This window comes from Asparagus officinalis, chromosome 3 (assembly GCF_001876935.1).
Source record: "Asparagus officinalis chromosome 3, Aspof.V1, whole genome shotgun sequence".
Lineage (NCBI taxonomy): Eukaryota > Viridiplantae > Streptophyta > Magnoliopsida > Asparagales > Asparagaceae > Asparagus > Asparagus officinalis.
The window spans coordinates 69,789,362-69,815,712 of NC_033796.1; the positions used below are offsets into that span (position 1 = coordinate 69,789,362).

Sequence of the window (26,351 nt, forward strand, 5' to 3'; positions counted from 1 at the left end):
ATCCAAACACACGTAACGTCTAGGAGGGTGAGGGGCATAAATTTCATTGAAAATTTTACTTCCCTTACCTCCGTTATTTTTCTTAAAAAAACTCGCAAATGGAGTTACCTTCTCCCCCTTGCCGTTCGCTACCCCTCATCCAAACACAGTTAAAGTTTCTAAAAGTTTCATTTTAGTACCCTCTGTTATGTAATATTTGTGGATACGTAGAGAAAAATTAACACCATTTGTTTTTTAAGCTGCCAGGTATTTATTTATAATTTATAACACTTAAATATTTTGAGATTTTTTTGCTCGGTTAAAAAGAAAAGACTAAAGTGCGAAGTTAGTGAAACTTTAAGGCATTTAAGTGCAATTTAGCCATAAAATGTAAATGTAAAATGTATAATGTAATGCAAGGATGTCAAATAAGCGCGGCGGTTAATGACACGGAGATGACCAGGCAAAATGTTGAAACTGTAAACGAGTTATACCCCCCACTTCTTCTGAAATCTTCGTCCATGTCGATAAAATTCCTTGATCGATCTCATCTTCTCTCATCGCCGTCCAAATCCAGGCAAAGTCCCCGATGCCCTAACCCTAGATCACCTCCGCAAAACTCATTTCTCCCAATTGTTTTCAATTTCCTTGCTTGATTCATGCTCTATTCGCTTCTAGGGTTTTCTGTACTTGCTTTTGGTTTAATTAATTCACCAAAAAGATTTTTTCTTCCTTTCGTTTTTCTTTAAATTAAGGGCATCATTTTTTGCTTATCGATGATCTCAGGTGATTTCAGTAGTGAGCTGAGCGAGTGAGGAGGTTTCAGAAGTAAAAAATGGCTAAGGAATCAGATCAAAGAACAGTATCGGTGTATTTTTACATCCCAAACATAATTGGTAAGATCTAAGTATTACATTCTTTATTGTTATTTTCCTCCTTTCCAATTATGCAATGCTGGGCTATCATGAAATGCGTTGTATCACGCAAATAATGATGTTAGATTGCAGTTTGATGAGTGTGTATACTCCTGTTGGTATACTTACCTTGAATTTCTTATATAGAAAAATCATTTACTGTGAAAGGTTTCAGTTGCGGCTGTAAGCGCATCATGTTTGGATCTGAGATGCCAAGTCGGGGGGTGGCTTCCGGGGGAGGGGGGCTGTGGGGGCCTGTGGAATAGTGTTGCTACAATTTTTTTTGCTAAAAACGCAGAATATTCAATGGAATAGATAAAATAAAAGCGAAAAACAACCAATGACACGCAAGATTTTATAATGGTTTGGATAACAATCCTATGTCCAAATGAGCCAATAATATGCAATAACCACATTCATCATGTCTTGTTTAATTGTCAGCACTATTTTAAAAAACCTCTGTCTAGTCCGCTTAGGCGTTCGCCTAGGCCTAGGTGGTACCTAGGCCGTCTAACTAGCGTCTAGGCGGTATTTAGGTTGTCCACCTAGATTTTACGAGCGTTTAGGGGAGCATTGTCTGTTTACGTGGATTGTACCCTGTAGGCCTTGGTTGTGATTTTATGTGTTGTAGCCTACATGTCCTCCAAACTTCATTAACCTCCAAATATGAACATCTTTACTACCTCCTCTGACCTTCAACAAAACCTCATCGACCACCACTTAAATGAAGAAAGAAATCCGCCTAGACACCAGTCCGGCATCTAAGCTTTCTCTAACATTGATATTCACTATCAATTATTGTAATTAAAAATAAAAAAAGAAAACATCTTAGGCTCTAGCCTTGTTAATTATTATTTTGGCTATTTAGTATCTAAGTATGCATGATTTATTGTGGAACTAAAAATTACTATCTATTTTTGAAAATTTATATGAATTTAATACATATTATAATTTGAGTTGAGATGAACTTATAATTTGAGTTGAGAAGTATAAATATACAAAGAGCTATTGTAATTGGTAAACCAAGTAATTTAGTTAATAGTATTGGTATTTTAGTATTTTTGCATCTTTGATTGAGTATATATATTTATCTTCAAGTATCACAATTAAAAAAAAAGGCCCAGAAACCGCTTAGGCGCCACCTAGGCGACTAAGCGCTAGGCGCTAAGTCCGACGCCTAGAAACGCCCAGCGTTTAATGTAACATTGATTGCCAGTTTAATTTCCAGTTTAGATTTTTCTATGAAAAATTAATTATTAGCTACCGAGATTTTCTCTGTTTTCGGTGTCTTCTTTGCTAAAAGATTTTCTTTGATAGTACCATCACAGAGGGATAATGGTTTTTCTTGGATGTATTTGAATTGGAAAGATGAATGAACATTACTTGTATACGTGGTTTTCTAGGGTGTATCTGGTTATCTTATCAAAAACAAATCAGAATTGACCACTTTGGTGCTCCATCATGAGCTTGAAACAATGAAAGGAAATATTTCGGTGAAATCTTAAAAAATGACGATGTCAGTATTTTGAAACCTATATGACCATGTGACATCTACATCAATGTTCATGCTCATCTATTTCTTTCTGAGGAAAGGTCTTGGCATGTGATGTATAGAGAATAAAGTATTCTAATATATACAAAGATAGAATCATAGAAATACATGGGGATGAAGGGAAGGGAAAAAGTAAAGTTTGTTTAGGGCTTCCTGTTTCGATGCAAGGACAAATGATTAAGCCACAGCTCCATTAAACATGAAGTGTTTCTTCTAATATCTTCCTCAGTATGGTTCTCTGAAAAAATGAGCTAACGATATGCAATAACCACATTGTCTTATTCGTTTCTTCTGTTAATGGGTCTTGCATTCAAGCACTAGGAAGTCCAAAACTCTTCTATTGCGATTGGCTAAGGTGTGAGATTGAACTTTCTTTTAAAGTATTTCCAAACCAATGTTGAAAATAATGAAAATGAGTTATGTAATGCTTGACCTCCTGTTAAGGGTTAAAGGAAAAAACATAAAAAACATGATGCATAACGTATGTTATATTATTTATTAATTATTTAGATATTTTATAAATACTAATAATTCATATAAAATATAGTATCACAATTTCGTGATAAAAGTTAGTCATATATGACTAACAACCATTCAAAAAAGCATCATCAAATGATCAAATACATTAACATCGTCAAGTTTAAGACAATAAAAATTAGTCCAAAATAAACCAAACAATTCTAGCTCTTAAATTCCTAATCAAGTTCACTTCATCAACCAAGCTAAACATGATTATGTAACAATAGTAAGAAATTTTGCGTATATAAAAATTGTGTGCAAACTCAATTTCACAAAATCTAGTATTAGCTGAAACTTAAAAACTAAAACCTAATCAAAATCAAGTAATAATTAAAAGTAATTATCTCACCAACACAATGAAACCACTAATTAATCTTTGTACTCTAATTTTGTGAGAGTTCTTAAAAAATTATGTTGAAGGGTAAAGTAATGGAGTAACAAGTTTTATATGATTTATGGTAAACTGTCAATAGAAAAGATTGGAATTTGGAAGATAATTTTAGAATCACTATTTATTTTTAAAAAATATAAACTAAGATGCCCATACATAACCAAAATATAAAAAATTTACCTCACTAGAGTCGCAGAAGTCGCCGATAGCTGGAGGAGCTTCAGAGGAGGCAAGGAGTTAGGGTTTGGGTTGTAGGAGGTGAAGAGATCGCATATTCATAGGAAGAGAATAGGGTGATCATGACTAAAATGGGTAGGGTTTAAATGATTTACGGTAGAGATGCATCCACGCGTCCTAATTAGTGATGTAATCTAACCAAAAAACCCATGTTAATTGGTTATATAACGTAATGCACATTTAACGCAATATAACTTGTTTTTCTGGGTTAAATAGTTTCAGCATTAAATGAGTGTCTTACATAACAAGAGGGCACCGTTAAGTTTCAAGACGAGTTATATAACTGGTTTTTTTAAACATTGGTCCAAACCAAGAGGGAGAAACAATATTAAGGAAATATGTATCATGAAGATTTACAAAGGTCATAATTGATGTTGGGTCCAACACCATTTGAAAAGATTGTCGCTAGTAGGCCGTCGATCATGATAGGGAAGCTACTCTGTGTAATAGGACCTTAAGGGGGTTAGTGTTGTCCAAATGATGCAAAATATCAAGAAGACAAATTAGCATTTACCAAAGAATGATATAAAAAATTTATATTGAAGTTACCATTGGATGAAAAGTTTCTATCTTCTAACATCTGGCAAGTTGGTTCCATTAAAATGATGGAGAAGATTAAGAAAAACTTGGACTTGTGTCACTAGACTCCACTGTTATAAATAGCGGTAAATAGCCCCGTAATAGTGGCGCTAATAGCTTTAGTGGTCCCTTCCCGCGACGCTATCGTCCGCTACGCTATCGCGTAATAGCGGTGACATATTGCGGAATATATTTGTTCACAAAAGCGGCCAATAGTGTGTTATAACGGTAAATAGTGAACGATTATATTCGAAATTTGCTTTTTGACTGCTATTTAAAAGCGGTTTGAGGCTTATTTTTTAAAAATTAAACTCAACCCTTGATCATTACATTCCACTGTATCCTGTGATTTTCAGCATACTCCCGTCACCTTTTATAGCCTCTGGCACCTACCTTGATACTTCCTCTCACCTCCTTCACCGTGAACTCCTCTTAGGATAGTCCTGTCACCGCTAAGCTCTTCTCTAAGACGATAACTTTTTGACTCTTCCAGTCATCTTCGGTATAACGTGATGGTTACATGTCTATTTCATGTTTAGGATCTCTTTAAATCATCCAATATGTACTTTTAGATTTCTTAGATTTTTCTTTAATTTTTTTAGTATTTATACATATCTATATTAGATCGCTATTTGACTTTACGTTTTTTACCGCTATTTTGCCGTAATAGCCCGAAATAGCCTTAGCGATGTCTCACTGCTACGCGACGCTATCCGCTATCGATAACCTTGCTAGACTCACAACGTGTAAGGACATTTCTCTCTTGAAGTGGGAATGCCATGTCCTAATCCCATGAAACCATTTACATTCGACTGTAATTGTAGGGTTTCAATGCAAATTCAAATAGTTCTAGGAGAAAGGTGTTGGAGTTTGTCACCTCTATCCAAGTATTCAACCAAATCGTCTCTAATTGTGGCCAACCTGTACAGTGATACTCAATGAGAATGCCAAGGGAGCTTTGAGAAATTATGCCAAAAATAGTTCTAGGGTTTCAATGCAAACTCAAATAGTTGTAGGAAAAAGGTGTTGGAACCCCTACCATGTACCCAACCAAACTGTCTCTGACAGTGACCAATTTGAATAGAGATACCCAATGAGAAGGCTAATGATGCTTTGAGAAATTATGTCAAAAATGTGGAGCATAGCCAATTAGCCATTAATAGAAGATACAAAATCAAAAGGTCTTCTTTGACAATAATAATTGCTTTTCACAAGATGAATTCTAGGTATAATGCACTTTGTAAAGAATCTCCACCACACTATTGATAATGCCAAAAAATAAGAGGTAAATGTGTAGAAGATTTCAAGAAGATTCAAGATACAACAATGGGAATAAAAGGATTATATCTTTGTTCTTCTAAATTGGTAAGGTATGCCAAAGATGTTGCCACACATGTGTGTGTATCCCCGCTTGTTTACACCCCTACCACGCTATGCAAGATAGTTAGAACATATTATTAGAGATGAATGATTGGATTTTTATGATATAAGACACCAAATATTGGTATCTCTGAATTAGACCCCTAAATCCTTTAAGTTGTTTCAAAAGAATCCTATGGACGGTTTCCATCAAAAGTCTTACCAAGGATGGTTAGCTTTGAACCATATAAGGTAAATTACAATAATAACCCTTACCATGCTTAGGTAAAGCATTTGGATGGGAACTATCCTTGTTTGAAACAACTTTAGGTTGCGTTTGGATGGAAGGAATTGATTTGCAATTCTAAAAATTTGAAAATTTAGAATTCAATTCCAGTTTCACCATTTGGAAATCATTAGAATTTCAATTTTAGAATTCCAATTCTAAATTCATTGCTTGGTAAGTGTTGAAATTTTAATTCTAGAATTTATCAATTCAATTGTTTGAATTAACGTGAAATACTTTTTTCTTAATTAGAGTTGATGAGAATATTTGTATGATTATAAATTTGAGAAATAATCACATGATATAAATATTTGAGAAATAACAACATGATCTAAACATAAAACTACATATCAAATTCTACAGATTGCATAAATATGACTTCATCTATAACAATACATCCAATTCAAAAAATAGCACAACAATATAATCCATTCAAACCCTTCAATAGATGTCTACTTACAATAAACTGGAAATATGTTATAAAAATTTTAGAAAAATCAACATGATACAAATATCTCATTGAAGTGTTGAACATAATATAGAGAAATAACAACATGATACAAAACTATCCAAAATATCAAGTATAATCATTGCTTTCTCTCCTCAGTCTCAGTTTAAGAAACAAGTCGAGTGCGAGGTTTTGAATTACCTAAAACGACAACAAAAAAAAACCAAATGAACATCCATCATTGACGATTCTTCTCAATAGCACAAGAGAGAAAGTAGAGTAGTTCAACTAATATTTAAAATCACCTTACACAATTAGATCTCCATGACATACCAAATTACAATTTAACTTGCCATCATCAGTAAATGGTTAAAATTTTAATAATATATTTTGATCTATAAAAGTATCCAGAATCAAGTTGTTCAAGAACTTTAATAGGGCCCTACACTATTATAGTGTGTTTGTGTCTTAATAAAATAAATTCACTAACATATATTCCAAGTTCTAATTGAGTGGTTTTTTTCATAAATTGATTTAAAAAGCTTAAAAAACAGGATAAGAGATTAAAAGCTGTGACATTTTGAATCTAGATCATAATATCTGAGGTTTCTTAGCCGACGAGAATTAAAAGAAGAGAGAAACTAAATAGGAACCATTTCTCTGTGATTTCTATGACGGATCTGAATATTCACTAGTTGAAAATTAAAACCAAATACCAACATATAATAGCTATATTGTTGAATACAAAGCAAAATTTATTCTATAACTTATAAATAATTAGCATTCAATTAAACCACAAATTTTCTCTTCACTTTTAAAGTTTAAACAAAATTTAAACCAAATCTTCTCTTCAATAATTAATATTTAGAGGTGATAACATTTTTTAGAAACGCATGTGTATAAAACATGATTAGGTCATGCTTCAGCACTAGAAAGAAAAGGAAAATCTCATATCATGTTATGGTAAATTTCCAAATAACACAAAACAATCAAGCACAAGAACAAAAGATCATTAGGAAGAGAAAGAATCCAACCGTATAGATGATTTAGTCCAATCTTTATCTTATGTCTAAGAAAAAAGGATGAGCAAAACTTAATTAATCTATTTATGAAGAATGTAAAGATCGAAGCTCTCAAGTTATACAATATAACAAAAATTAATCCATTTTTGCCTCAGTTTTCTATCTCAACAATTCCCCGCTTCTTTGGTACATGTTTTTACTTAGTAATTATAGGAGTTTTTGTGCTTTTACATGATTTTGAAGTCCGTAGTTAGTAAAGGTAGATGTAGTTTTAGTAGGGTGTTCTATGTAAAAAGAATTAATTGAGCATTTGAAAATTTGGTGCAGGAGTCTCGAGTCCGTAACTAGGGAGCATCATGAGTCTTTGATTTAGTTCGTACTTTAGTTCTTGATTTTGGGTATGTAATAGAACCAAAATTTTCATCCGTCGCCTCCCCCTCCCCCATAAATAAAAAAAGCAAAGTCACTAGTCATCTGTGGATTAGTTTAGAGTAGTTGATAGGTTCCAATATAAGTCCAAAATAACCTAGAAGAGATAAAAGATTGAAGTGAGATTGAAGTTGGGTCACCTTAAAAACTAAAAATCTAGCAACTTAAAGAAGATTCATAATACTAACATTGTCCGAGAAAACCACAAATCTCACCTATCTTTTTTTAGACCTGCATCCACTCTACTTAACTTTATATAACAGAAGAAGAATGATGTAGGACATCTAGAAGATTAGATTAGTTAGAATTTTTAGGATATGATTTTTAGAGACTTGGATAGGATTGAACCATTTATTTGATTAGATTTGTTATTTGTTATTTTGTTGGATCTGATTAAATCTATTAGATAGAATTGAGATTTATTTATTGCTATAAAAAGGATTGTAATGTTTCATTTTAGAGATGGATAATTGATATGAATAAAAGTTATGAGTTTTGAGAGATGTTTTCGAGTGATTCCCTAGGCATGAAGCAATGTTTTTTTATTAGGCGTCTGTCTATGAAACATGTATTTTATTTTGTTTTTAGAGGTTAGATGTTATGATTGAAACCGGTGTATCTTAATTTATCTTTTTATCTTACTAAAAAAGCAAAAAATTACTGTTCACAGGTACTCATCACCTCCGTTTCTCATTAAAGAGGCTTTGGAAAACAAAAAGAAATAGGGGTGGTTCCTAATTATATAAGTGTCTGCATATAGTTGGAGATTGAATCATCTAATAATTGGTTCAATTATGTTTCATCAATTAGTAAATGGGCTAAGCTTTAGTGTGCACATATGTCTAGCTAATAAACTGATGATCTCACCTTCGGCTTGATAAATCTATACATCAAGTCAAATGAGGGTAGACTACTTGTAATGCCGCTATCAAGTACACTAATCAACACAATCACATCCACTTTTTGTACATGAAAAACTATTTATTTTGTATTCGTAACATGTGGGTGTGTGTTGATAGTTGATACATATAGTATATAATATGTATATAGTATATAATATGCATGTCATATATGTGTGTTTGCATTGATCTAATGTCTATATGAGTATGTGCGTCAACCATTGAAAATTTGATCAGGACCTTAACAAGGAACTTTAACAAGGTACTGATTACAACATCACCGTTACAAGTTTTTTGGGATTTTGATGCTCAAACATATAGAGGGTTGTCATTATGTGATCATTGTCTATTATTATTCTCATATTATGGTCAATATATATGATTCAAACCTAACCGTTCATTGCAAACATAATGATATAAGTCCCTTTTTTTAATTTTCTAATTCTAACACAAGACAACATGTGATTTCTACACTAATAAGTAGCAAATTTCACCAGGAGACTTTAACAATCTAAATTTATAGTAAAAATATTGAAGTTCTCTGTAAGTAAAACAACAAACATGTAATATGCAAAAATATGGATATAACATGGAACAAGATCAAATAAAACAAATCAAGCAAAACTAAGGATTTTTTTCTCGATAATGTATCGTGAGTATCATGAGTATACTATTCATTATGCATACATGTTGATTACAAGGATATTTTTTTGGTTAAAAATAAATAAACACAAAACTGCACTTATATGTATAAATCAGATTTGCCAAAACATAGAAGTAGTAGATAGGGTGATTCTTACTAAAAAAGTCTTTACAAGAAAAATCAAACTATTAATTGTTCACCATTGTCGAGGATCATCGCCAAGGAAAAATCAAGGACTCAATGTTGCAGGCAATCATCATTGCCGCCTCACTGTAGAGACTAGGGCTTGAGAGACAAATCAGATGTTGATTGATTTGAGGGAGATAAAGAGGTTTGACCTAGGGTTGGGGTTCCAATAGAAGTGGAGAAACAGAGGACTAATCGAGAGAGAGAGAGAGAGAGAGAGAGAGAGAGAGAGAGAGAGAGAGAGAGAGAGAGAGAGAGAGAAGAGAGAGAGAGAGAGAGAGAGAGAGAGAGAGAGAGAGAGAGAGAGAGAGAATTGATCGAAGGAGTCCGGAGCAATCATAAGTTTAGAGAAGAGAGATCGCGAGTGGAGAAACAAAAGGAAGAGTTACGAACATAAGATGAGAATTTGCAACATAAGATGAAAATTGCAAATGATACCAATGAGGTTGTCATCTGAAATAACCCAGATCACAATAGTTTTAGAGTCCAATGGAATTTGGCCAATTTCTAATTCTCAAGTTTTTAAAATCTAAACATTGGAATTGGCCTAATTTTAGATTTTGAAATGAAATGATTGTATCCAAACAAACTATAAACTGATTTAGAAATATCAAGATTTGGTGGTCTAATATAAAAATAAAGAAGATATTAGGGGTCTTATATCATGAAGACCTTACATAATTATATGAATTATTGGGAATAATCATTAACATCATGCTTTGCTGGTCGTATTGACCTTTTCATGTATTAAAATAAGGTTGCTATGAGCATGATGCAAAGCCAGGAAGCTTCTTCAAAGAATTTGCCTTGATGTCATGACTAACAGTTTACCTTATATCCACTGCTGATTACTTGTTCCAACTTCATGGTTGAACTAGTTATGAGCAAGGTAGACCCGTGAATCCATGATGTTACAATCTATAACAAGTAAGTTAGATCTATCCTTTATAACTATAGTGGAGTCAGAATTTTTTCTGAGGGAGGCTAAAATACAACTATTATACTATGCATCAATAAAAAACTATCAAATATGACAATTCATAACTAACTTTCATATATGTAAGTAGGTGTAAGAGAACCTAAATTAAAAGTTTTGCAAAAAAAGAAATACTTTTTTTTGAATTGTTAGATCATTTCAACATATTCACTCATCATTAAATCAATATACTTTAATTTTCCAAAGTCTTTTTAAAAAAATCTATATATTGTAGATTTGTAGTTGGATTTTCCATAACCACAACTTAGAAATTATAATTTTTTTGAAGACTTGACTGACAATACACTATAAAATATAAATTATACAACTAAACTTATTTCAAACAATAATAAGAAATGAAATAATTTTAACTATCATCTTTATATAAAATAATTGCAGAAGTACATGAACGTAAAAAATTCATTTCACATTATCTATTTCTTAATCTAAAACTTTATGATGGAAGAATCTCATTTCACAATTTAATCAAAAAATTATAAACCACATGAAAATATAAAGCTCATTTCAAATTTCTACTGTAAAACGTAAATGGAAATCAAAAATCAATTTCCCTATTATACTTGAAATACAAAGAAAACTACATGAAAAGATGATGATGTGTATGTATAGGGTGTTTCTATATTAGTCACATAAATCTTTTAAGTGATTTAAAATTAGCCCCTTTACTTAGAGGCTGGTTGAAATTGAGAAAATATTCTAAGATTCAGTTTTGGATGTACAACAATTATACTTTTGCCCGTATCCATTCAAACTCAAAACCTCAAAAAAAACTTTACCGAAGTATATGTTGGGAAAAAATTATGAAATATTAGATTTAAAGCTACTAATTTTGAGCTTATTTTTGTTGGAATTTGATGTTTATTTTGGTTGCTTTGATATTACCCGTCCCTTATTGACCATTACCGTTAACAATTTAGATGATAAATGTAAGAACAAGTAACTTCAAACTGTTTAGAGATTTGGGGACTAATTACAAAATATTAAGAGTTGGGGGGCTATTGTAAATATGAAAGATTTGGGTGGTTTAATTCCAAATATGAAAGCTTTAGGGACTAATTTCAAATTTAAAAAATTAGAGGGATAAATATGGAAAAAACTCTACTTAATCCTTATAAGCTTTGTTTGCAAGGGGGTAGCCACCCCCGTCTCTACTATTGTTTACAGTAAGTGGTTTGAACTCATGGAATCAAGGAGTATGCCTTCAAATTCCTTATACTATGACCTTCAAATTTTCTGTACTGGGAGACAATCTAGATACTAGATAGCGATGTAGGACGAGGAAATGGTTGTATCACATATCACATAGATCAATGAAGTTTTCTGCAGCATCATAAGCACTAGTGTTTTGCCATTGTGAGCATGTAGGCAGCAGGAGTGTAGCAAATACCAAGGAGTGCGACTTCCATACATGTATTGTTGTTTTTTTGTGGGCACTGTTCTCAGTTTTATAATCTGATGGCTAAATGACTTGCGGATTACAATCCTCTTTTTGGATTATAACCTATTTTTGCATGTTTGGTAAAGATGTTTTGAGTGGATTATTTTGGATTGTGATCTACCAAAAAAATAACCTAGGCATCCTAGGTTATTTTTTGGTGGATCATAATGCATAGGTTTCGCTGAGTAAATGACAAAAAAGCCCATTACTGTTTCATATTTTTTCTTTCTAGTTCTATCTCATCTCACTTTTAGGGGATTTTTGATCATTTTAACATAAAGAACATGGATTATAGTCCAAACTCTTTGCCAAACACTTTAACTTTTAATCCACTTGGGTTATCTACCTATGATTACTGCCCAAATGGATTATAACATAGGATTGCCAAACATGCCGTATGGTTGATGACCGAAGAGTTCATCTTAATGAAGGTTTTATGCTCAGGAGGAACTATGTTATTTGTATTTTTTGGTTATTGTTTTTAAATAATTATATTAATTCCATGATGTATAGAGTTAAACAGACACATACTGTCTTCATGATTTGCCAAAGTGACTTCTTCCGTCTTATTAAAAGTTTTTCCTATAAACTTTTAAACTTGGGAGAGACTTTGTTCATTCCTATACTGACACAAAGTTTATGTTTTGGATTGTCTTCAATATTATTATTAGCCTCTGTTTCTTGACCCTATTTATTATTTCCAATGCTACAGATATTTGATATGTATTTTCTACTGCCTGCAGGATATATAAGAGTAGTAATGAATATCGTTGCATTTTCTATTTGCTTTTCCAACAAATTGCTCTTTGCCATTTTATACTTCATCAGGTACTCGGAATAACTCCTACCCCGAAATAGCATCACTAGTCATTTATATATATACATTTTTTCTTTTTTTTCATTGTGTGCATATTGTAATTGTCAGCTTTGCTTGCGATGCATTGGATGGTTGGTTCGCACGGAAGTTTAACCAAGGTACACTTCACTCTCTTGACTCTCCCTCCCTCCCTGTCTCTCTCTCTCACAAACAAATATTCCATACATGCACCCTCCCCCTTGCACGTGCACGTACCTAGCCAACCAATATATCTCACATACACAAAAACATATGCATGAACTCAGTCAACTGACCAACCAACCACATCTGCATTCATCACGTGCATGTGCACCAAATATGCACAGTGAGAACTATTGCTTGACAATCATTTTCGAACATTTCTTTCTTTTGTGGTCATTGTTATCTATAAATTGTCTATTTTAAAATTTTACTCAAGTATAAGCTCTTTAATATATATTACAATTGGATGTCATTTTCATTTCACTTGTTTTTAGTATCTAATGCTCTACAGTTTGTGTCTCTCAGAAGTCATTATCCAGCAAATTAGCAATAATAACTGAATAAAGATACTGTTGAAGCATGGTTATCTGAGTATGTTATGTTTTCTAAGATGAATGCAATATCTTGTGCTTGAAAAAGCAATCTGAAGTTAAAATGGGTGTTAAAAAATGTTGTCTGGGGATGTTTCTTAGAATAACAGGACAGCTGAATTACCTATTGTTATTTATGGATATGGTCACATGTGACTGTCATAGTTGTTAATAAGTGGCATTGGTATTTTCAACAATTCAAAAATTGTATGGAAAGATTTTCCTGTCTGATATTTTTATTATTTGTCATTCCTGAAAAGGTATGCAAAATATTTTAGAACTCAAGTGTGGTGATATATTTTTGTTAAAAAAAATCATCATGGTTGCATCATAAGGAAATGATCTATTATATTGCTTCTAACTTCAACGTTGTAAGTATATAAATAAAATTTTACACATCACCTGTTATAATCATTCCTTTCCTATGTTAATCGTAATAGGTATCACAACTCGCAAGGAAACCATCATATCACAAGTCATAATAGCTTTCTATGCTTACATAGATTTACATGGTGTTTCCTTCATATATGACATTTGTCAGATGTAGTGTTGGGCTTGAGCCTATGTAGTTTAAACTCATCCTAGCCTATTTCTGATGTAGGTGGACATTTTATTATTAAATTTCTTTGATGTGTTAGACACTTTGAGGCATTAATTAAAAATTTTTTGACGAACCAAACACTGTGTCAAGCTTTCCATTTACTTATACAGTCATCATGTCAAGACAATATCACCCTTTTACAGCACAATATTATCTGGAAGAGGAATTTTGGTTCTCAAGTCTCAACCATGTCATTGAAGGTCTAATCACTTTTACTGAACAAGTTTAATCAATCAAGTAATTGAGGATATATAATCTATACTACTATAAAACGAGGATTGGGATGGTAAAATTTTTAATTTCCTCTTTTGCCCTCTTAACTTTTGATAAATTCTAAATATACCATTATCTCTAATTAATCTTTCAATAAATAAATATAACCACTTATTAATTGTGCATCTCCTCACTTTCCTAAATAATTGTAACTATCAATAATATTATAACTATTAATTGTTTAATAATAATATATTAAAATAATTATAGAATAACTATACATAATTATTAATAGTAATCAATTAAATTATTATTACTATAATTATTTATGAATTGTAATAAAATAATTTAAATATTAGTATACATAAGATAATGTATCACTAAATACTATTAAGAATTACATTATAATTCAATGAGCAATAAAATAAATAGAATAAATATCTAATAGCATAAATAGTTTAATTATTTTAATAATATCACATAAATTATGAGTTACAATATTTATTTAGAATTATATTATTAAATAAAGTAAATAAATAATTTAATATTAGTTTTAGAATATTTTCTTAAAAATTATTACATATACTGAATAATCTATACTTAGTAATGATTGTAAACTAACCTTTTTATAAAAAATTATTTAATATTAATAATAGTACTATTAACCATTAATGATAGTATACTTTGAAGTACTAATTTTTTTAAGAGCATAATTAAAAGTATTAAATTAGATAAATATTTTATAGTATATAGATAGTATAATTATTTTAATGGTATTACTTAAATTAAGAATTATAATATTAAATAATGTAAATTGTAGTAAACCCCAATGAACTTTCAACATCTTGCGGTAAATAGACTATAAAAAATTGAAATCACACTAAACCCCTAATAACTTTTGTAGAAAGCCCCTAATATCTTTTAGATAAATTTCGCCAAACCTCAAATAATTTTCAAAATGCCTTTTTATGCTATTTTTGGTTCCAATTTATAAGGGTTATTTGCAAAATTTAGAAAGTTATTAGGGTTTTCTTTAAAACAGAAAAGTTACTAGGGCTTTGTGATTTTGAAAGGTCACAGGGGCTGAAAGTTTATAATGGTTTAGTGTAATTTACCCTATTAAATAATTATAATGAGAAGTAACTATCGTAATATGTTGTTTGTATTAAGTGTAACTATTTAGAGAATGTCAGGAAAAAGCTAGCAATATTAATGAAGTTTAGTTAATTTAAGTTCAAGGTTATCGATAGCGGATAGCGTCGCGTAGTGGTAAGGCATCGCTAAGGTTATTTTGGGCTATTGTGACAAAATAACGGTAAAAGACACAAAGTCAAATAACGGTCTAATTTAGATATGTTACATATGTACTAAAAAAAGAAAAATTAAAAAAAATCTAAAAGTGCATATTGGATGATTTAAAGAGATCCTAAACATAAAATAGATATGTAACCATCACGTAATATCGAAGATGACTGGAGGAGTTAAAAAGTCGTCGTCTTTGAGAAGAAGAGCTTAGCGGTGACATGACTGTCCTAAGAGGAGCTCACGGTGAAGGAGATAAGAGAAAGTATCAAGGTAGGTGCCAGAAGCTATGAGAGGTAGCGGGAGTATGCTGAAAATCACAAAAGACGGTGGAATGCAATGGTCAAGGGTTGAGTTTAATTTAAAAAAAAATAAGCCTCAAAACCGCTTTTAAATAGCAGTCAAAAAGCAAAATTCGAATGTAACCGCTCACTATTTACTGTTATAACACTATTGACCGCTTTTACGAACAGACATATTCTGCAATATGTCATCACTATTGCGCGATAGCATAACGGGAAGGGACCGCTAAAGCTATTAGCACCGTTATTATAGAGCTATTTACCGCTATTTATAACAGTGTTTAATTTTAATAAATTTCATGTTAGTGGGGTATATTTAAGAGAACTTGTAGATTTGGTAGAGTTATTTAAGAATTATTGTAGATTTGGGGGATTTATATAAAAAAGGTTAGCATTGGACAATTATTATAAGAAACACCTTTAATAACATAATAATTATTAATTCATACATTTATTTTGAAGCAATCTTATTATACAATTTTATTTATTAACACATAAAAAATCAAAACTTAAACATCTACATTCACGTGCAAAGCACGTGCATTATACTAGTCTATATAAATAGAAGATCTATCCATGCCACAATGTCAAGAATCTAGGATGGTTTATGTGTCCGCCGCTAAATTTATAAAGCCGCTCCATAAAAGAAGCGACCAGAAATTTATTGCTAGATGGTTGGCAGTTCTATGTCGACCATTGTTAAATTGATGTCAAATTCTAGAGAAGGCGATGGTGGGCACATGAAAAGGACTAGCATGGGGACATCTTCCTATCTGCTCATGTTGTTTTAGCGTTGCGACCAATGTACAATCCTAGTTCTACTAGGAAAAAGTCATGAAAGATGATAACGTTTTCTGTGGAGAAACACATTCATCTTTGAGGTGTAATATAAATCTATGAGCCAAACGAAATGTCTTTGCATTTAAACTTTGTAATATATAACTTTGTGTTCATGCTGTAATGTCAACTGCACTCGTCCCATAAATTTAGTTAACCTAAATGATAAAAAAACTTTGTGGTTGTTGTAATTAAGATGTCTTGTATTGTTTCTCGGTTTCATACTGCAACTACATGTGAGAAAATCCCCAACTCTTCCTTAAAATTCTAGCTTCCTTTTTTAATCCTTGATCTCAAACCCCACTTTATGGTACAAGGGCATCATATGGAAGTGTATCATGTTGTTTGTTGAAAGTGTGTTTGAGTTTATATTGATGACATTTTTTATCTCTTTTGGTTAGCATGTCTGTGCTATGTATACAGTAGCCTTGTATACAAACTACATGGAAAATCTAAGTTCTCTTAGCAATACAACATAAAAACTTATGCCAATAGGATGCAATTGATGTATATCGTTTTCTTATCCAGTGTCAACTTTTGGAGCAGTCTTGGATATGATAACAGACAGGTGAATTTCTTAAAAGTTTATTCTGCTCATGTTTTTTTGATGTTTATGTGACTTATGCTTCATTAATGCATTCCTATAATTGTACTGTATATTTGATCATGCACTTGGCCTATCCGATGTGATTTCTGCCTTTATGCTCACAGAGTTAGCACTGCTTGTTTGTTGATGATCCTTTCTCAACTTTACAGGTATATTTATGATCTTTCACTTTACATGGTTTTTTTTTTATCGTATCATATTTGATTAGCTAAACCATGACGTTTACACCTTTGCAGACCTGGCTTGGTTTTCATGTCATTGCTGGGATTGGATATTGCTAGTCATTGGTTGCAAATGTACAGGTGTTGTCTATTTGCAGTGCTCAACATCTAATGCATAAATATTCATTTAATACAATATTTTATAATAAATTAGAGCAATAACATAATTGTAGACCTGACTTCTTGAGATCAAACTTGCAAAAGGTTTTGAAAAATACGATTGCAGAAAAACCTTCCCACACATTCTTTGTTTATCTCGCATGTACTTTTGGATCTTGTAAGTACAATTACACATGAAAAATTAAAGTTACTACACCATTCTACCTGATATCTGCTTTGATCATTTTGCCTTTGTTGAGGTTTCAGCTTGCTAAGAGTAGGATTTCCTTTTTATTTTTTCATAAGAACTTATTATAGCTAATATATCTTCATCAATGGTTTAAGCTACATTGCATGGATACGGGTACGTTACACAACACATTTATAAAAGGTAGGATATAGGGGCAGAACTAAAGCATTGGGAAAAAAAGAGTTGATACGCAAATGACCCTCTAAAATCGTAGTTCTACACTGAATATGTGCTGAAACGAACCCTACCTTTGTCCAATAAGTTTACAAAACTGGATGTGAAGTGTAGGATAAATATTGAAGTAATGTATAATGAGTATTTAAAGTTGAAACATGTATTGTATGATTGAGTACACATCTGAATAAATGTATGCATATATTCAAGGAGTGTCTAAGAAGCTCAGTGTCGTGGTACAGGATGTGTTAGGTATGAGTATGACTTCATGATAGTACCCACACAACATAGCGATTGAGCAACTTGTATAATTTGTGGACTAAGGCGACAAGGTCAGACAAATCTATAGGATCTATGACTTGGGCATCTTTGGTTTTGACCTTGTTCCTACATGGCACATCAGATCATGAAGCCTTGTTCGTGGATATATCATCATGCAAAAAATGTTGGTGGCCAACTTTTAGAAAGCTAAGCTATTAGATGACACTCCTTATCCTTCAGTAACAGAAGTGTTGAGCTTCTGGAATTAGTGTCTTAACAATTGCAAATCTAGTAATAAAAGTAAAATGTATAGGTAAGTGTGTAAAAGATAAATTTAAAACTTATAGTGTTGCATTGTACAGTATATGATATATCATTATCCATTAAATAAAAAGAGGCGATTACATAGTTAAGATGAATTTGTTTATGAGAGAATTTAGGTGTTTTTATTCATTTTCATGTCATGTGGAAGAATAAGAACTAGCAGATGATACTGAAGCTAACAAGTAACAGCTAAGTTAATAAGTAGTAGCTGAAGTTAATAAATCACTAGTTATTAACTTCGGCCATCTTTTTGTTAAATTTAACAGTTTTTATTAACTTTTGTTATTTTTGTTAACTTTAGTTGTTTTTGTTAACCTTAGGTCCTTAGCTATTATTTTGTTAACTTTACCGGTTAATGTTAACTTTGGTGCGACTTTAATGGAGGACGGCTTTGACTAAGGGAGACGCCCTTCATGAGAGGGTGGTTGAGGAAGGAGGAGAAGAGATAGTTGAGAAAAGGAGAGGACAAAGGTAGGCATGACCAATGGGATGAATTGTGTCAAATTCGTCTTCTGCTGGAGTTGTACAGTACGAGTGGATTTTCTTAGTCACGAATTGGGTATTTGGACCCAATCATGACCCATCGCGTGACGATACGAGCCTCTCTCATCTCTTCACGAGAGTAGTGATTTGCTGAATATTTTTTACTTTTTATTCTTTTGAAAATCTCCCCTTTTTTTGTTCTTCCATTTTTTCTAGACTAGTATTTTTTGAGTTATATTAAAACTTATATTTGATAATAATGTGATACAAGTGTAACCATTACAAAAAATAAGGAGAAATAAATGGAAGAAATATTTCATAAATAATATAATAGGTTCACACAATCATTCAAAATACATTTGAGCTAAAAAGAAAATTTTATTATAAATAGTTTTGAAGCATTTTGCAAGATTTTCTAAAAGCGATAGTGATAGACTAGATATCTTCAATATTTTGGTGACTTTATCAACTTTGAGTTGTGCAAATATTGAAGTTGCTTCCTCGCTAATCAGCATTGTCTTCTTCAAACTCTTCATCAAAGGAAGATATTCCTTGCTTCTGTCTTTCCGCATAGCCAACTCCTAATGCATTGGTGTCAATCGGCTCCTTTGATTCGTAGAATACTCTACCACCTGCAGAAAAAGCACTCTCAGATACAACTATAGATGCTAGAGGTGTTAATATATTACGTGCCATGATGGACAACATAGGAGTAGATTACTAAGCCTGTTTATATGTACATAGAATTAACAAAAAAAATTCTATCAATCATCAACATTTCGCACCGTTCATCTTATAACGTTAGCTATAAAAACATTTGAATTGTCTACAAGTATATTCATTAATGTACATTAGGGTTTTTTTCTTGGAAACCACCTTAAAAATAGAGCCATTTTATAGGAACCGCATTTGATTTTCAATTTATATGTGAACCACATTTAAAGTGAATTTTTGTTCTAATCAACCACCTTCTAGCCTAATCTTCACTAAAAAACCAAAATTAATCTTATAAAATGCAAGTTTATGGTATGTGACCTGTATTCTAACTAGACCTAAATATTAACAAAGTGAGTAGCTTGTATTGAATGTGAGTTTTAAGGGTTTTTGGGTTTTTGTTGAAAATTTTGACTTAGAGGTGGTTGATTGGAACGAACACCTACGTTAAAGCTGGTTTACATGTGAATTGAAAATGATAGGTAGTTTCTGTAAAATGACCTTATTTTTAAGGTGGTTACTAGGGAAAAAAACCTTTATATTAACGTGCTGAGTTAGTTGAGTGGCAAAACACTTCATAATACAGTGTAGGTATCTCATAGGACTACTCCCACACCACCAAATAAGCAAATGATTAAATATTCTTTTGAGTCACATTACTTGTAATAATATTACTTTTTCTCATCAATTTTTAATTGTCAAGTTTCTTCTGACATAATTGGACACCCCCGAATTGCCAATTATATAACAACTTAAGCTTGGTTGTTAATCAAATACTACGTTGAGCCAATAGAGGATTAATACAAAAATTATCCTACATGCCTCAAAAGGGTTGTGGAAAATAGGAGAACTCTATTATCATTTTAAACAATAATTCATCCTCATTTAATTAGTGTAGCTCAACAGTTACATCAGATTATATTAGTATGATATACTCGATATCAAATTCAACTATCCTCAAATATTTGGATAGATGTGTTTACAATCCAATACTAAGAGTTCCAAACAATTAACAAATGCTAAGAGTTCACTATACATGTTGTTGACAATGGTAGGTCTTAAAATATGTAAAAACCTGAAAATAAACCCTTTAGCTGACTATGATTAAAAGTCAAGTAGCTGGGAAGATTCTAAAAGATATACAATGAATCATAACTTCAAACAACAATCATAACTAAGTCTAAACGTCTGAGAACAAGCCATTAGACATCTGAAAATCGAACCAGATGTCTAGAAATCTAGTTCAGACATCTTTGTATATTTTTTCTCAATATTTGGGTTTCTGTCAACTCAAAACCAAAGCACTGATAATAATTCCAGATGTGCGATCTATAACCAGATGTCTGGCGTCAGACAACCAGATGTCCGAATTCATTCAGACGTACGATATTGCACGATCAGTCGGCTGCATCGATGCTGTGCATGCATGATTGATCGGTTTCGCATTGATTCTTCGTTGTTTCTTTGCTGTTTCACCTCCAGTCTTCTCGTACGCCTTTGAGCATATTTAGGGAACTAATTGGAACTTTCTAAACCTTGTTACTAAGTCTAAAAGGGAGCAACTATAAGAAACTAGGGTTTCGTGCACCTTTGTGCATGTTTCAATAGATTTTGGTATTTCAAATGTTTTCATAAGGGATAAAACCTATTTGATCTAATATTATCATACTCTAAACATCTAAAAACATCAGCTATAAAGCTTACAGTATTTTACACGAATTTCTAGGTTTTTTTAAATCATCGCAGCAAATAAAATAGAATGCGACTTACATATAATGCGTGTAAGAGATTTCAGAATCAAAAGAATGAAGAGCAACTTTTACTTGCCTTGGGGTCTAACGACATAGATCTTGCAATACGTTTCGTAGGAACAAGATCTGAACTTTCTCCTCCATTGTTGTCGTCGCCATAGCGATAGATGAATAGTGAAGGAATGCCATGCATGGAAGACTTCATCTTCTCTCTATCTCCCTTATTTCCTCTCTCTACTCCACTTTCTCCCTCTTCTTTCTCTCTCCTCAGCTCTCTCTTGTCTTCTGTTCTCGGCCACACAAACACAAGAAGAAGAGGCGACAACAAATTGAAAAAAGAATAATATGAGAAGGGTTTTTAATTCCTGACATATACGCATACATAGGAATGGATAATGGGCCTTGAAATATCATCTTGGGCCTTGATAATTTATCATGTGCACTCTCAACATGTGCACATGATTATTCTCTCAAGGTTAGATACTATAAAGTCTCAAATGACAAAAGGATATCAATTTTATTTATAATAGATTATTGAATTTAATTTAATAATTCATAATAATTAATAGAGACCTTGAAAATTTATATAAAAATTATACGAGTCCTCTATAGCTAGTGCTAATGGCACGATTTGAAGCTGAATTAGCACGAAACTCATTTCAAGTTTAACTAGTATAGACACCCCAAAAGACTATTTATTTAATAACTCATATATTTCCGAGTTATTTATGACAAATTTCTTAATAGAAATAATTTACTTAATTTCTAAAGGAATTCTCAAAGACACCGGAATATTGTAACAACATTTCACAGGCGTTACAAACCCGCTCCATTAGCCACCCCTAGATGAAGGTGACATGGATTAATGATAATTGGTTAATGGGTTTCATTGGAAGTATCAGCATAGTAGGAGAGGAGGTGAGAAGTTGAAAATGAGGGCATTTTAGGAATGTGCCAAAAAGGAGGTGGTGGTAGCATGATTTTTTTGGATCAAGAGGGTTAAAAGCATGAGAAAAGTTTCAAGTGTGGAGGAAGCATGATTTTCAAATGCAAGGAGCAAGAAGCAAATTTCCCTTAAAAAATGTGCTTTTACGGCATTATGTGGGCTAGCAACATTTGCTTTTCCTGATGGGGACGCATGATTTTGTTATTTTATTTATCATGATATTGTTATCTGTATACTTCTATGTTTCTCATGGTTTTGCTATTTCAGTACATTCTTATCAGGCCAGGCTAGTCATAAAGATGTTAAGGACAAAAGTAATTTGCTTTTGAGAGCATATTATAAGCATCGTCCTTTCATGGCCTTCTGTTGTGTGGGCTCTGAGGTAAAAATTCTTGCAAAGTATTTAAAGGTTTAACCTTATCCATGAGCTCCTTTCTGTTAGCTGAATCTATTGTTATTTTCCAGGTTCTTTACATCATCCTCTTCCTTCTTCATGAGCACCCATCTGGGAGCATTATTGACGTAACCTACTGTGCTCTGTCTAATATTGCTTTTCCAGAATGGATAGGAAAATTTTCCCTTATTGTTGTTCTTTGATATTTGTTCATTGATAGGTTTGTGTGAATGCTGTGAGATCCAATATTGTTTTAGCCGTGCCACTGTTTTTGTCTGCCTTTGGATGTGCAATCAAGCAAGCAGTTAATGTTATACAGGTATCCATAATTTAGTGGCCTACCTCACTTTTTTAGTTGCACTGAATGCTTGAAACTTTGCTTTGGTTGTTGGCCTTAAGTTCCTTTCGAAACTCATGACAATGGATTTTCCACTGCTATTTTCTATAGTTTTTGTTATATTTACTAGTTGCATAAGTTATTTAAGTTTTCTTTGGAGGCTGTGGTCTGTTTTTAATTGAGAACATCTTCTATTTCTCCTTTCAGCCTATTTTATCTGCAAAAGTAGTTCAATTAAATAGTTTAATTGTTTTCTACATATGATAAAGCTCTGAATTTTTTACTTTTTGCTTTCCATTTCGACAACCTTTGTTTTGTCAAATTTGTAGGAATACAGGAAATTTATTGTTGACAGATAGTTTCAAGCACACATTTTACAAATCTGCTATGGACTGCATGTTACAGATTGACATGTATAAGATACAGTGGCAACATTAGAAACATATCTCATTGTTCGGCCTTGATGCTAGTGCATCAAGTAAAGCATGTTTTCCTAAATTTCTTTCAAGTAAAGCATGTGCTTGCCTTGACACCAGTCCATAAAGTAAAGCATGTGCTTGGTGGGTGGTTAGTTAAAGGAGTCAAGTTGAGTAGATTGGTGGTAATATGGGTCCACTGGTTGGAGTTCAGAATTGCAAAGCAGATAGTTACAGGGAAGTAGTTTCAACTGGATAAGAAAATCAACTTTGAGAGTGTGTTTCAAAATGAACATTGACCTCATTCTGCTGGAAATATAATTATGTATATAGTCTAGAAAGAGGGGATTACCATAGAGCATAAATTCTTGCTATATGCTGTGAATACTTTCATATGTTTCCTGTATAACTTAATTCAAAATAGAGACCGGTCAAGCTCATGCTTACTGTTCATGTCATGACTTAACAATGAACATGAGTGGATATTACTCATTTGGTTCCTCTTCTCTAAAATGGTTATCTAGTTTTAACTAGCGGACCAAACGAATTCTGTGACTAGTGGGTACAGATGTTATATCCAGATGGAGTGTCAGAAATAACTCACCATATTGTCTAATCTTTTCTTCTTGTTCCTCCATTAAACTTGATTTAAGTGCCACCTCCATTGTCAAATCAGCAAGAAACCATGCAATTTTTACCGCAGCAACCCATCTTTGTTCTAGTCTTCCCCTAGTCTTTAGTCTTCTGTATTGGATTCTAAAACCGTTGCTGGCAGTCTTAGTAGTCTCCATTGAACAGTCATCTCAAGTGAATACGGTCACCTTATCCTTAATTGAAGACACAATTTCAAATTTATCAGAGTAGGTGTCTGTTGCTCATTTAGTTAAAGAACAAATCAGCAAGAGCTGCTTACAAAGTTTGCGCATGTGCAACAGAGGGAGTAGTTGTGAGAGTAGAGTCGAAGGAGCAGCTAGGAGTAGACATGCACCAATATTGAGCATGGATTGAGACACTAAAAAAATTTGCTGCTCTGTAATTTGACAAAAAAGACATCCCTTAAAGTAACTGAATGGAAAAAAGGTTTCATGGGTCTGAACCCAAAACTTTGAAAATCACTTAACCACTCTACCTTACAGGATAAGTCGATTAGAGTTGGAAGAGCTACGGTTATTAAGTAGACCAAAGTAAACATGGATCAAGACAATAAAAAGATGTCGTGATTGGTAATTTGATAGACAAGATATTCACAATTGATCCGAATGGAATAAAGGATTCATGGAGCAGATTCAAAATTTTGGGGTAAAAGGCTTTGCTTTTTGACTTGTTATAATAACTTTGTAAAATTAGATGGTTTTGTCCTCGGTCATTTTTCCAATTGCAGTATGGATTTAGTTTATTCATTGTTCTGTTATAAAAGTTACAACTTACTGTCCTTCATCATTTAGAGAAAATAACTATTGTACCTATCTATTGCTTCTTTCATCACTTTTTTATTACTGTCTGTTCGTACCTATTAATTCAGTATATGCAAGATGCTATGGGTATATCTTGTCTGCTATTCTTATATTGTTCTTGGCATTCATTTAGCATCTTTAATAATTTTTCAAATTGTATAGTAGTTTTACAGTGGATACTTTGACATATTAACTTTATTATCAGCTATTAATACATAGGCTATACCAACGTTTGATCTTGTTTTCTTCAGATGATGACAGCAGCAGATGTATGTGTACTTTATGATATGGAAAGAGAGAAGAAACAATGAACCACCAACTTGATACAGTACTCTGTTTCCATTTTTGACATGTATTTGGAAAACTTTGGTTGTCCATCAAGATAACATCTGCAGGCTTAGTAATCTCGGTTTCACATGACCCTTTTTGGAGAGTGCATCTGCAGCTGATGATCCATTTGGCGCAATACTGCAACATTCTTTTGATACAAAGAGATCACCGTGATTAGCTTCACCAGATCTACACTTTGATGCTTTTCGGTTTTGCATGTAATTAATATTAACAATAGATTATGTTATTTGTTCACTGCTATAAAGGTTCCTAGCAAAAACATTGACATGATTCTCACCATGTAGCATCTCTGGCAGAGAGACTGCTTGTTTGTATGTCATTGGCAAAGAGAAGAGAGACTTAATGAGACATAAGAGAAGTAAATTTTCGGTTAGCGTTCAATGAACGACTTATTCTTGCTCCGGAAAGTAGAATACAACTTGACTCAGATACATGATATGTCGAAACTCCATTTGATGGTTCATTCCTACTGTTCTATTACCGGTCTTAATTCTATTCTGACAATATTAATAGTCCCGCCTCCGTCAGACTTCTATTTACTGGTTTCGTTTTCTCTTTGTTCCTTTAGTAAAAGTGAATTCTGAGTTTCATAGTAAAACTGACCGAGATTGGAGTTGGTGTTTCCTAGTGAGGCTTCAAATGATGATTCCAATACATTTATAGTTTTACTGTTGGTGCCAACGCTTATTTCTTATACTTTTTTTTTTTTGAAAAAGAGAGAGCACTTTTTTCAGAATTGTGGTCATATCTTTTTTCTTTCCTGGGGATCAGTTTCGGATATGATTCTTTGTTTCTGCATAGCATAAGTTTTCTATTCACGTGACATTTGGATTGGCTTCTGCATTGCTTCATATAATAAGTTTGTAAAACCATGAAGATTGATTCAGTACCAAAGATTGTGAAGCAATTTGAAACCAAGCATTACTTTATTCCAAAGTCTGGATTTACTTTGAAATAAGCTCTGGTGTTGAGCAGTTTCTAATCTGATAGGATTCCGAGGAGCCTTCA

General features: G+C 32.6%; 1 protein-coding gene across 1 annotated transcript; it reads left to right on the forward strand.

The window, feature by feature from the left end:
- Nucleotides 415-25,855, forward strand: LOC109834305 (probable CDP-diacylglycerol--inositol 3-phosphatidyltransferase 2). Its single transcript, XM_020402296.1, has 11 exons — nucleotides 415-556; nucleotides 766-875; nucleotides 12,622-12,706; nucleotides 12,804-12,853; nucleotides 17,090-17,129; nucleotides 17,273-17,317; nucleotides 17,405-17,470; nucleotides 22,659-22,773; nucleotides 22,857-22,913; nucleotides 23,006-23,104; nucleotides 25,244-25,855. The coding sequence occupies exons 2-11, from the start codon at nucleotides 815-817 to the stop codon at nucleotides 25,301-25,303; spliced, it is 678 nt and encodes a 225-aa protein (XP_020257885.1). The 5' UTR covers nucleotides 415-556; nucleotides 766-814; the 3' UTR covers nucleotides 25,304-25,855.

What these genes read in the sequence shown, in the direction of transcription:
- LOC109834305 (XM_020402296.1), top strand. Translation starts at nt 815, where the DNA reads ATGGCTAAGGAATCAGATCAAAGAACAGTATCGGTGTATTTTTACATC. An exon ending in TTGGATATGATAACAGACAG is followed by an intron (nt 17,130 to 17,272) that starts GTGAATTTCTTA and finishes TTATGCTCACAG; the next exon opens with AGTTAGCACTGCTTGTTTGT. An exon ending in ATCCTTTCTCAACTTTACAG is followed by an intron (nt 17,318 to 17,404) that starts GTATATTTATGA and finishes ACACCTTTGCAG; the next exon opens with ACCTGGCTTGGTTTTCATGT.